This window comes from Heptranchias perlo, chromosome 22, assembly GCF_035084215.1.
Source record: "Heptranchias perlo isolate sHepPer1 chromosome 22, sHepPer1.hap1, whole genome shotgun sequence".
Classification (NCBI taxonomy): Eukaryota; Metazoa; Chordata; class Chondrichthyes; order Hexanchiformes; family Hexanchidae; genus Heptranchias; species Heptranchias perlo.
Genome location: NC_090346.1, coordinates 18,003,754 through 18,016,784, shown reverse-complemented (window position 1 = coordinate 18,016,784; position 13,031 = coordinate 18,003,754). Strand labels below are relative to the sequence as shown.

At 52.0% G+C, this 13,031-nt stretch overlaps 1 protein-coding gene across 2 annotated transcripts in view; it reads right to left on the bottom strand.

Annotated features, from left to right (window-relative positions):
• Positions 1 to 9,998, bottom strand: part of kctd5a (potassium channel tetramerization domain containing 5a) — a 74,039-nt gene extending 64,041 nt beyond the window's left edge. Inside the window, exon 1 of one of the 2 annotated variants that reach the window (XM_068003076.1) lies at positions 9,679 to 9,998. In XM_068003076.1, the coding sequence (XP_067859177.1) occupies positions 9,679 to 9,921 (243 nt within the window). In that variant the 5' untranslated portion in view covers positions 9,922 to 9,998. The remainder of the gene's footprint in view (positions 1 to 9,678) is intronic. The other variant, XM_068003078.1, reaches the window with a different exon arrangement.
• Positions 9,999 to 13,031: the final 3,033 nt, after the last annotated feature.

The following is a 13,031-nucleotide window of genomic DNA, read 5'->3' as shown; positions in this document are numbered from 1 at the left end:
CTTGTATTATTCCCCCCCCCATTTCCTGTCCCCTTAGTTCTGATTCTATTAAAATGCTTGTACATCTTTCATTTCTTCAGTTCTGATTAAGGCCTGTAGCCTGAAACTTTAACTTGTCTGTTCTCTTCTCAGATGCTGACTGACCTGCTGGGTTTCCAGCATCTGCAGTTTTTTTCCCTTCAAGAAGACAAACTCAAAGATCTAACTGCACTGTTAGGTGTCTTTTGCAGCTTTTAAATACAAACATTTCACACACTGCGTCACTTGTGAAAACCCACCTACAGTGAGCAGCTGCAGCCACTATTACAAAGCCCAGTGACAACATTTCAAAAGGTTGGCGATTACTTACCTGGCTGGGCTCTAACAATGCACAACAACGGAAATTTCATAGTAATGGAAACTTTTATAACTACCATTGGAAATACCCCACCCAGCAGTGTTTTAGAACACTGCAATGTGGTCCCAGTCATCTGATATTCTCTACACAACTGTTCGCAATTGTATATGTCCTGTTGCCTTAGAGAAAGCCTGAAAATTAGCTTAATTAAACCTAGTGGGCCAACCTTGGTCCAGTAGGCCGCATTTTTGTGAAGATCAGTGGAGTAATGTCCCACATATACTGTGTATGTGTTTATCTGTCATTTTCCTGTCCATTTTCTTTATAACAACTAGCATGTGACATTAGGGCTCTGTCAGACTCTTCTGTTCCGGTGTTCAGCCCTCGTTGATTTCCGACAATGGAAACCACAAAGATTGTAGCCATAGTCTCACATCACACTGCACGTATAAGTTCACTTAAGTATTGCTACTAAAACTATTCCCTTTCACGGCCCACCTGTGTTGTGTCTCTCCCAGGTGGGGACTGGACAGGCAAACTATTCCCAACTGTCTGCTTACAGCAGATGCACACGGTCAGGTGGTCCTTACCTGTACACTGCTTTAATGCCGTTTAAAAGGGCTGTGTTCCAATTTATCAGCAGACTGAAGCAAACATGCTATGTGCTAAGATATACCAACCATGTCAAACAGTGAAAATCTACCACCCATCAGCCTGAAAAAAGAATGAACTGTTCTTGATACAGAACAGTCACTGTACAAATGGATCCTAGTGGCTGCTATCATCACATCCTATCATTGCGCCACTGTGTTCAGCCTCTTCTGAGGTTCACCCTACTCTGGCCCCGAAGTTTCCACACTGTTTCATGGGGTGAAGTGAATTGGTACCATTTTCAGAGGTCATTCTTTCCACATCACAAAAACAGTGCTTTGTAGGACAGAAAAAGTAGAGGTAATTTGAAAACTGACCTCTTAAAACTTAGGTCTGTGCACAATCTCAACAAATCAGAAAGGAGGGTGGTTTTGATCATCAGGGCTCCAAAGACACAAAATCATCCTGTCTACATTCTTCTGGTTACTGAACCTCTCAATTTGTCTATGTCCTTTCTAAATCCCTCCTCTATTATTCCAGATCAAGGCTCTCCTTGTGGTTAGTGGGTGTAGGATTTCATAGGAGGCAACCTTTGAAATAAATGGAGAAGGATTCTTTTTGAAGTTCAAAGCATTTAACAATATTTCAATGTAAAGCCTCCTATAAATCAGGCTGGAGTATTAATTAGAAGCTTCCAAATGGTAGCGCATTGAACTACAGCACCAGTACTACAATAATCCTTCCAATGCTTTGCCACAAGCATCGCAGATGTCGTTTCCCCTTCCTCTCCAATTCAGCAAAACATTGACAGCAATGAATCATATTCAACAGGCTTTCTCCAGGAGAGACAAAGAACATGACTACAGAACAAGAAACCTTTAACAAAGCAACAGCTAGGTGCAGCTCAGTTAGAACAGGCTCTCGAGTGTTCAAATCAGACTACCGCCCAACAACTGGAAGCATGGTTTAAGCTTTTCATGAATAGATGGAGGCCACACACAGGTCTACTGTTTATATCGGATAAAAGAACAAAAACTGGTCAATAATTAAATAAAGAATGCAGAAATCTGTAGTTTTGCCCACGTGGATTTCCAATGGTACTTTAGTGAGGAGTTTAATGGAGAAACAGATGACTAGGGCTGGGTGCTCCCATGCTCATTTCAGACCAGCATGGTGCACAGATAGTTTGCTTATTGTACATACAGGAGCCCCACTACTGGATAAAGTTTCCTTATCTCAACATCAGCTCCAAATATTCTCCATAGCAGAATCCACACTTTTGTGCTGTTTAAATTGACTTGGTTTAGCACATTACTTGCTCTTAACTGGATCCCACCCTCCCAAAAAGGCTAGTGTAACACTCTGATGATTGAATGAGTGCCTGAAGCTTTGAGATAGAAACTAACTAAATTTTCAAAGCAGAAGGAAAGGAGAGTTAGAGGAAGGAATTGTCAGACTCCATAGCTTATACGGTTGCTGGATTTCCTGCGTGTCGCATGCATCAAAAAATCAGACACCCATTTACGGTTTTGCTACATGATGCACACAAAAGATTTCTTCCCCAAGGACTCTCGGGATTACGGATTATTTTTAATCCTGCACAAAGTTGAAGTGTAAAGTAAGAGTGATTTCAGAGGGTGAAGCATTTACACTTGTCTTCAAAGACAAAAGTTTGACAGAAACCTTAACTTACATACAAACGGGGTTCTTCCTCTCACCCATAAGGCTGCTCAAAAAATATTTAAGGATAGTGAACCCAGAAGTATCAACAGCAATTTCAGACAAGATTTCATAGAGATTGTTCATTGCTGATACAGCTGCCTTACTGTCCCACCTCCCCAAAATACTAGTTCATCTGAAATGAAATCATGGTTAAGAGATGAATTTTATCTCCTATTTCTACATTTGCTGCCTCCTTCCTATACATTGCATTGCACCTATCCCTCAACTTCTGCTAACTCACATTTATTGAGCATGGCCACACAACCTACTGAATTCTGGCCAGTTTACACAAGCCCTCCATTGAACAATCTCTCCCAGCACCGGTGCAGCTTGGCTGCAAACCAAAGCTTTTGACCTTGACATTGTGGTCTCAAACATCTCAACAAATCAAACATGAGTCTCAAAGCTTCACACTAAGTTTAGAAACACAAAGGTATGATTCAACTAGTCCAAACAAAAATCTAAACATTTCAAATAAAGAAAATGTTTGACTTCTTGCAAATATTTTATTTTCAGGAATGAAAGAGCAGTCTATTCCAAAAGAAATAGGAGACTTTTTGTAAAGGATATTTTACTCCAAGAGCATCAAGGATTTCTATATAAAGCATGAACAGAGTGGCAGGACCGTGGGACTGCCATTCCCTGTATGGCAAACTCTACCTTAGTACTGCTGCGAACAAGACCAACAAAACTCCACTCAGGTTTTGGACTAAGTCACTTGATTTGGACTAGGAAAATAATGTCTGAAAAGATACATAAAGCAAGGTCTCACAAACAGCAATGAGATAAATGACAAGATAATCTGTTTTAGTGATGTGGGTTGAGGGATAAATATTGGCTAGGACACCGGGGAGAACTCCTTCTCTTCTTCAAATAGAGGCATAGGATCTTTTACATCCACCCGAGAGGGGGGAGGGCAGCGGTTTAACGTCTTTTTGAATCTCTTTAGCACAACAATCCTGTGAGGTTTCACCATTGGAAGTCACTACACTCCAATGCTCTGGAGCTCTCTCCTAAAACCACTCCACCTTGCCACTTCTTCCCCTTCCTTCTGACCATGCTTTTGGTCCAACCCCACCCACAGCTTTTTCCACTTCCAGATCAGCATCCCCAACCCCTGCAAGGTGCTGTGCACTAGTGAACAATTTGCGTAATGGTAGCACACTTTTCCTGTGGGTAGTTGAAATGGTGCCCAGAGGGGTGTGTCAACACTTGCAACACATCACGCATGCAGAAAGGCTGGGAAATCTCCAACCTAACGGGAGCTACAAACATCAGCTGTTGAAGGTATAGTTCTCTGCAGGTTGCTGTCTTTTTTTTTTAAACACATGGGATGTGGGCATCGCTGGCAAGGCCAGCATTTATTGCCCATCCCTAATTGCCCTTGAGAAGGTGGTGGTGAGCTGCCTTCTTGAACCGCTGCAGTCCATGTGGTGAATGTTCTCCCACAGTGCTGTTAGGTAGGGAGTTCCAGGATTTTGACCCAGTCGGGATGGTGTGACTTGGGGAACGTCCAGGTGGTGCTATTCTCATGTGCCTGCTGCCCTTGTCCTTCTAGGTGGTAGAGGTCACGGGTTTGGGAGGTGCTGTCGAGTTGCTGCAGTGCATCCTGTAGATGGTACACACTGCAGCCACGGTGCGCCGGTGGTGGAGGGAGTGAATGTTTAGGTGGTGGATGGGGTGTCAATCAAGTAATTTGTCTGCAATTTGTTCAGAGGTGGGAGAGAAAAGTGTTATTATTTGATAAGAAAATCAGACCCAAAATTAAAATATTAGGTGGGTGGTTAAAATCCCACACTCTGTACACTGAAGCTGAGATATGATTTTTTTTCCATTTTAGGACACCACATTTAGTGACACTTCTAGAACCCACCAACACATATCCACAAGGACTGTCCAGACAGCGGTCTAATATATTGCTATGGTTACAGTACTAGGTTTGGGATGTCCATACAACAGAAGTGAATGGCTGTTATGTTGTAGGTTGGGGTGTTGAAGTGGGGGGTCACACTGATTTTAAGACCACAGATTTTAATTGTACTGCTACTGCTCCACTGGTCTCTGTCTAAATGGATCCAGGAATTCAGCTCCTGCAAGCCACGGTCTATCTCCATTGTTGGGTGCTGCCGAGGGCAACTACTGTTTGGTAGCTGTTAATGGAGAGATAAGCAAAGTAAAGGAAGCCGCTCAGAACTACAGGTGTCATTCACTGTGCATCAGATCTGTCCTCCAGCTCAGCCACAGAAAGACTAACCCAAACATGTTTTTTACCCGACATCAGTTCGAACATCCTCTTGCACAAATACCTGTGCAATTCTTCAGCTGCCATTAAAAATCACAGAGGATTTGTAAACAAAAAAAAGTACTTCTGCCTGCTTCACAGCATCTCAAGTTACAGCACTTTGTCAGGGCATGGTACGTAGACAACAGACAACCTCTCAGGATCAGCCAAAAAGCTACCCGCAGTATTTATCATTGGGAGAGCACTGTGAACAACCAGTCAATGCACCCACAATCAGTACAGGCATCAACAAAATCCAGCTTCTTGGGGGTGCACTCAAGACTGAGCAACAAGGCAGTGAACACAGGCTTCCAACCACACCAAGAAACAGCAGCTCAAGCAGGTTGTAAAGTTATCTAAAACTGGGGAATGGTTTATACTCTACCCGTATACAGTTGCAAAAACAAATGCTAATATAAGTATGTGAAAGGTACTGACTGATAATGGGGTATGGTACTATAGTTTCTTTCAGTACTTTTATCATTTGTCACCTGACAAGATAGTGAGCGACAATCCATTATTCTGTGGTGGGGCTTAAGAGCTGAACCCAATCCCCTCAGAGAGCCCACCCCTTCCCCAGCAGATACATCACTATAGGTAGATGGTGCAGAATTTGCACCTGCAACGCCTCACCCGAGATCAGTAAGTCAGCACAGGCCAGGGATTGCACCTGGGATCTTCCCCAGCTGTATGGTTTTATATTCTCCTGGACACTCACGATGCAGCAGTCTGAAACTGCTGTCTCAAATACGCGAGACCTTTCAGTCAACTACCTGAGATAGCACAAAGCCTGCTATAGATTGTGCAGCACCTCCAGGACACTTTTGGCTCCCCAACTCCCTGACCGCTACTCCCCATCTCCCCCAGTTCCATCACTCATTTCCTCCCTTCCCAATGACCTCACAATCCCATTATCCCCAAGTTTCCGTAACCCCTCCCCTCCCCTCACCGATCCCCCCTCCACTCACCGTTCCCCCCCTCCCCTCCCTCTCTCCCCTCACCGTTCCCCCCCCTCCCCTCCCTCTCTCCCCTCACCGTTCCCCCCCCTCCCCTCCCTCTCTCCCCTCACCGTTCCCCCCTCCCCTCCCTCTCTCCCCTCACCGGTCCCCCCCCTCCCCTCCCTCTCTCCCCTCACCGGTCCCCCCCCTCCCCTCCCTCTCTCCCCTCACCGTTCCCCCCCCTCCCCTCACCGTTCCCCCCCTCCTCACCGTTCCCCCCCCTCCCCCTCACCGTTCCCCCCCCCTCCCCCTCACCGTTCCCCCCCCCCTCCCCCTCACCGTTCCCCCCCCCTCCCCCTCACCGTTCCCCCCCCCCTCCCCCTCACCGTTCCCCCCCCCCTCCCCCTCACCGTTCCCCCCCCCTCCCCCTCACCGTTCCCCCCCCCTCCCCCTCACCGTTCCCCCCCCCCTCCCCCTCACCGTCCCCCCCCTCCCCCTCACCGTCCCCCCCCTCCCCCTCACCGTTCCCCCCCCCTCCCCTCACCGTCCCCCCCCCTCCCCCTCACCGTTCCCCCCCCCTCCCCCTCACCGTTCCCCCCCCCTCCCCCTCACCGTTCCCCCCCCCTCCCCCTCACCGTTCCCCCTCCTCTCTCTCTCTCCCCCCCTCACCGTTCCCTCCTCTCTCTCCCCCCGTCACCGTTCCCTCCTCTCTCCCCCCCCACCTCACCGTTCCCTCCTCTCTTCCCCCCCCCACCGTTCCCTCCTCTCTTCCCCCCCCCCCCACCGTTCCCTCCTCTCTTTCCCCCCCCCCCACCGTTCCCTCCTCTCTCTTCCCCCCCTCACCGTTCCCTCCTCTCTCTTCCCCCCCCCCCTCACCGTTCCCTCCTCTCTCTTCCCCCCCTCACCGTTCCCTCCTCTCTCTTCCCCCCCCCTCACCGTTCCCCCCTCTCTCTCCCCCCCTCACCGTTCCCCCCTCTCTCCACCCCCCCTCACCGTTCCCTCCTCTCTCCCCCCTCACCGTTCCCCCCTCTCTCTCCCCCCCCCACCGTTCCCCCCTCTCTCTCCCCCCCCCACCGTTCCCCCCTCTCTCTCCCCCCCCACCGTTTCCTCCTCTCTCTCCCCCCCCACCGTTCCCTCCTCTCTTCCCCCCCCCCACCGTTCCCTCCTCTCTTCCCCCCCCCGCCACCGTTCCCTCCTCTCTCTCCCCCCGTCACCGTTCCCTCCTCTCTCTCCCCCCGTCACCGTTCCCTCCTCTCTCCCCCCCCACCTCACCGTTTCCTCCTCTCTCTCCCCCCTCACCGTTCCCTCCTCTCTTCCCCCCCCCACCGTTCCCCCCTCTCTCTCCCCCCCCTCACCGTTCCCCCCTCCTCCCCTCCCCCTCCCTCTCCCCCCTCACCGTTCCCCCCTCCTCCCCTCCCCCTCCCTCTCCCCCCTCCCCCTCTCTCACCCCCCTCACCGTTCCCCCCTCCCCTTCTCTCTCCCTCCCCTCACCGTTCCCCCCTCACCTTCTCTCTCCCTCCCCGTTCCCCCCTCACCTTCTCTCTCCCTCCCCGTTACCCCCTCACCGTTCCCCATCCCCTCCCTCTCTCCCCTCACCGTTCCCCCTCCTCTCCCTCTCTCCCCTCACCGTTCCCCCTCCTCCCTCTCTCCCCTCACCGTTCCCCCTCCTCCATCTCTCCCCTCACCGTTCCCCCTCCTCCCTCTCTCCCCTCACCTCCCTCTCTCCCCTCCCTCCCCTCACCGTTCCCCCTCCTCCCTCTCTCCCCTCACCTCCCTCTCTCCCCTCCCTCTCTCCCCTCACCGTTCCCCCTCCCCTCCCTCTCTCCCCTCACCGTTCCCCCTCCCCTCCCTCTCTCCCCTCACCGTTCCCCCTCCCCTCCCTCTCTCCCCTCACCGTTCCCCCCCCCCTCCCTCTCTCCCCTCACCGTTCCCCCCTCCCCTCCCTCTCTCCCCTCACCGTTCCCCCTTCCCCTCCCTCTCCCTCCGTTCCCCCCTCCCCTCCCTCCTCACCGTTTCCCCCCTCCCCCTCACCGTTTCCCGCCCTCCCCTCCCTCTCTCCCCTCACCGTTTCCCGCCCTCCCCTCCCTCTCTCCCCTCACCGTTTCCCCCCCTCCCCTCCCTCTCTCCCCTCACCGTTTCCCCTCCTCTCCCCCCACCTCACCGTCCCCCCTCCTCCCTCTCTCCCCCCCTCACCTCCGCCCCCTCCTCCCTCTCTCTCCCCCTCACCTCCCTCTCTCTCTCTCCCCCCTCACCTCCCCCCCCTCCTCCCTCTCTCTCCCCCCTCACCTCCCCCCCCTCCTCCCTCTCTCTCCCCTCCTCCCTCTCTCTCCCCTCACCTCCCCCCCCTCCTCCCTCTCTCTCTCTCTCTCCCCCCCCTCACCTCCCCCCCCTCCTCCCTCTCTCTCCCCTCACCTCCCCCCCCTCCTCCCTCTCTCTCCCCTCACCTCCCCCCCCTCCTCCCTCTCTCTCCCCTCACCTCCCCCCCCTCCTCCCTCTCTCTCCCCTCACCTCCCCCCCTCCTCCCTCTCTCTCCCCTCACCTCCCCCCCTCCTCCCTCTCTCTCCCCCCCTCACCTCCCCTCCCTCCTCCCTCTCTCTCCCCCCCTCACCTCCCCTCCCTCCTCCCTCTCTCTCCCCCCCTCACCTCCCCTCCCTCCTCCCTCTCTCTCCCCCCTCACCTCCCCTCCCTCCTCCCTCTCTCTCCCCCCCTCACCTCCCCTCCCTCCTCCCTCTCTCTCCCCCCCTCACCTCCCCTCCCTCCTCCCTCTCTCTCCCCCCCTCACCTCCCCTCCCTCCTCCCTCTCTCCCTCCCCCCTCACCGTCCCTCTGTCCCCCCTCTCCTCCCTCTCTCTCTCTCTCTCTCTCCGTCTCCCCCCCCTCCCTCTCTCCCCCCCCTCCCTCTCTCCCCCCTCCCTCCCTCTCTCCCCCCTCCCTCCCTCTCTCCCCCCTCACCGTCTCCCCCCCCGTCCCCCCCCTCCTCTCTCCCCGTCCCCCCCCTCCTCTCTCCCCGTCCCCCCCCTCCTCTCTCCCCCCTCCTCCCGCCTTCTCCCTCTCTCCCCCCTCGCCCTCGCCGTCCCCCCCCTCGCTCTCCACCCTCTCCCCCACCCCCACCCCCACCCTCTCTCTCTCTCTCCCCCACCCTCTCTCTCTCTCTCCCCCACCCTCTCTCTCCCTCTCTCTCTCCCCCACCCTCTCTCTCTCCCCCACCCTCTCTCTCTCCCCCACCCTCTCTCTCTCCCCCACCCTCTCTCTCTCCCCCACCCTCTCTCTCCCCCACCCTCTCTCTCTCCCCCACCCTCTCTCTCTCCCCCACCCTCTCTCTCTCTCTCTCCCCCCCACCCTCTCTCTCTCTCTCTCCCCCACCCTCTCTCTCTCTCTCTCTCCCCACCCTCTCTCTCTCTCTCTCTCCCCCCCCCTCTCTCTCTCTCTCTCCCCCCCACCCTCTCTCTCTCTCTCTCCCCCCCACCCTCTCTCTCTCTCCCCCCCCCACCCTCTCTCTCTCTCTCCCCCCCCCACCCTCTCTCTCTCTCTCCCCCCCACCCTCTCTCTCTCTCTCCCCCCCACCCTCTCTCTCCCCCCCACCCTCTCTCTCTCTCTCCCCCCCACCCTCTCTCTCTCTCTCCCCCCCACCCTCTCTCTCTCTCTCCCCCCCACCCTCTCTCTCTCTCTCCCCCCCACCCTCTCTCTCTCTCTCCCCCCCACCCTCTCTCTCTCTCTCCCCCCCACCCTCTCTCTCTCTCTCCCCCCCACCCTCTCTCTCTCTCTCCCCCCCACCCTCTCTCTCTCTCTCCCCCCCCCCCGCCCCAGTACCTTGTCGGAGTCCAGGTCGGGATCTGCTTGGCACAGGCGGTACAGGAATGACTTGGGGTCGCGGCACAGGGTCTGGCGGGTGCTGAGGAACCGGGTGCCGCCCACATTCAGCCGGACCCACTTGGCGGCAGCCGCGTACTCCAGGCCGGAGCATTTCCGACACAGCGAACCGTTAAAGTTTTCAGGGAGATCCGAGAGCGAACCGCTCACCGCGGCCGCCCCTGTCCCGCTCACCGCGGCCATCCCGGCGCGCTCTCCCCAACCGCCAGCCGCGCCACACCTCCCGGCACACACCGCGCCAGCCGCGCCACGCCTCCCGGCACACACCGCGCCAGCCGCGCCACGCCTCCCGGCACACACCGCGCCGCGCCGCGCCACGCCTCCCGGCACACACCGCGGCAGAAGCGGAAGGAATGTCTGGGTATCGCGTTGAACTGGGCCGAGGTTGAGTTTCATTCATAGAATTTACACCAGAAACAGGCCATTCGGCTCAACCGGTCTATCCGGGGTTTATGCGCCACACGGGCCTTCACCCTCTCAGCATGTCCTTCTACTCCTTTCTTCCTCATGTCTTTGTCCAGCTTCTGTCATATTCGCCTCAATACCAATCATTCCAAATATTATATACTATTTGGACAGGGAAAAAACACAAATTCTACCATTAAAACCCATATAAGAAAGTGCAAAATATAAGATTATTACAATTGGAAAGAATTTGAGGGAAAAAAACAGTTTTAGGCCAAATATTATTGTTGCTGGGCGTTTTTGTCATGCAGCAGATTACAAGCGAGGCTTTGAACAGGGCGAGCCACAGTTTTTATTGACACCAACTGATTTGTGATTCAAAGCAATTTAAATGGTTATAAGCCAAAATCATTTGATTCTCACTCAGTTACCTAAAAGGTCTAAAATAATCAGTTAAAAAATAGAGAATTGAAACATGTCTCTCTGTCAATCCAGGACAATATCACAGAATATACATTGCCAGGTCCACCCACAAGAAATTACATCAGATTCTGTTAGCTGGTTCCATTTATCATAGCATCATAGAATGACACAGCTCAGAAGGAGGCCACCCGGCCCATTGTGCCTATGCTGGTTCTCCAAAAAGAGCCACCCAACCAGTCCCACTCCCCCTTCCCCACAGCCCTTCAAATTTTTCTCCAAGTATTTATCCGATTCCCTTCTGAAAGTTATTGAATCTGCTTCCACTACCCTTTCAGGCAATTTATTTTAATACATATTTTGAATATATAATAATCTCCGAAATGTTCATTGTGTTATATTTTATTACTACTATTTTAAGCTGTTTGATTTCCAAGTAAGAGATGCCATCAGATTTTTTCATTTGGAGAATTAGAAAATGTGTTCCATTAAATATGGAAACAAGAATATGGAACAGTCCTTCCCCAGTGACCAGAATGTCTCTAAATAAACAGAAGGCCCATCATACAGTGACTATAATATTCCACGTGTACTTTTTAAAGGACATTATATTTCTTATTTAATAATTTAAAGGATATATTTATTATGTATCTTTTACATAATATAAGTTCACAATGTTTATATAATAAATGTAATGTATTTTATATCATAATGTGACTTCTTCCTCAATATTATATCATAAATGTTGTACATGGGCCACATATTTCATTTAAAACTCATAAGTATGGTTTTAAACATATTCATGTTATTGTGAAATGTCATTATTTGAAAAAAAAAATCAATTAATTACATCTTTGACAACAGCATGATTAAATGTATTCATTAAAAATTGTTTTTATAATTAATTATTAATACATTCATTAACATTTTTATTCAAAGGCCTCAGCCTCTCCCAAAGTCTTGGGCTTGGACTTGATATTTTTGCCCAGAGCTCTAACACCATTAGCTGAATGCAGCCTGAGCAGGGGCAGTTTCCCAGGATGTACCAATTAGTCAGATCAACTGTTGGAATCTTTGGCTGGCAGCAGTTTTGCTCCATTGCTTTTCCAAAACATGTGAAGAAAAACTAGGGGAGAAAGCTTTATTCAGGAAAAGGCAGGACAGGAGTAGCCCAGGTACAACTGTATATTAAATATTAGAAATGGGGCGGTGAGTCTGACCGTGTTTCGATGTGTTACATTGTATCCCTTTTACATTGTTGCCATTAAATGGAACCTTTGAAGATTCTGCAACTTGTTACAATGTGTTTCTCTAAAAAGTTACATCAGGAGCGGGGCGAAGGCGCCATCTACTGTTCTCAAAGTGTTTCCCGTTCTGAAGAAAGATCACAACCGAAACATTACAGGCAGACTGACCACACCTGAAACATTACAGGCAGAGTAAGAACATAAGAAATAGGAGCAGTAGGGGGCCATCCGGCCCCCCCACCCCGAGCCTGCTCCGCCATTCAACAAAATCATGGCTGATCTTCTATCTCAACGCCATTTCCCTGCACCATCCCCATATCCCTTGATGCCTTTAATATCTAGAACCCTTGAGAAGGTGGTGGTGAGCTGCCTTCTTGAACCGCTGCAGTCCGTGTGATGAAGGTTCTCCCACAGTGCTGTTAGGTAGGGAGTTCCAGGATTTTGACCCAGCGACGATGAAGGAACGGCGATATATTTCCAAGTCGGGATGGTGTGTGACTTGGAGGGGAACATGCAGGTGGTGTTGTTCCCATGCGCCTGCTGCCCTTGTCCTTCTAGGTGGTAGAGGTCGCGGGTTTGGGAGGTGCTGTTGAAGAAGCCTTGGCGAGTTGCTGCAATGCATCTTGTAGATGGTACACACTGCAGCCACTGTGCGCTGGTGGTGAAGGGAGTGAATGTTTAGGGTGGTGGATGGGGTGGCAATCTAGCGGGCTGCTTTGTCCTGGATGGTGTTGAGTTTCTTGAGTGTTTTTGGAGCTGCACTCATCCAGGCAAGTGGAGAGTATTCCATCACACTCCTGACTTGTGCCTTGTAGATGGTGAAAAGACAGGAGCTGAGTCAGTCGCTGCAGAATATCCAGCCTCTGACCTGCTCTTGCAGCCACAGTATTTATGTGGCTGGTCCAGTTTAATTTCTTTTTTTCTATTCGTTCATGGGATGTGGGCGTCGCTGGCTAGGCGAGCATTTTTGCCCATCCCTAATTGTCCTTGAGAAGGTGGTGGTGAGCCGCCTTCTTGAACCGCTGCAGTCCATGTGGTGAAGGTTCTCCTACAGTGCTGTTAGGTAGGGAGTTCCAGGATTTTGACCCAGCGACGATGAAGGAACGGCGATATATTTCCAAGTCGAGATGGTGTGTGACTTGGAGGGGAACTTGCAGGTGGTGGTGTTCCCATGTGCCTGCTGCTGTAGTCCTTCTAGGTGGTAGAGGTCGCGGGTTTGGG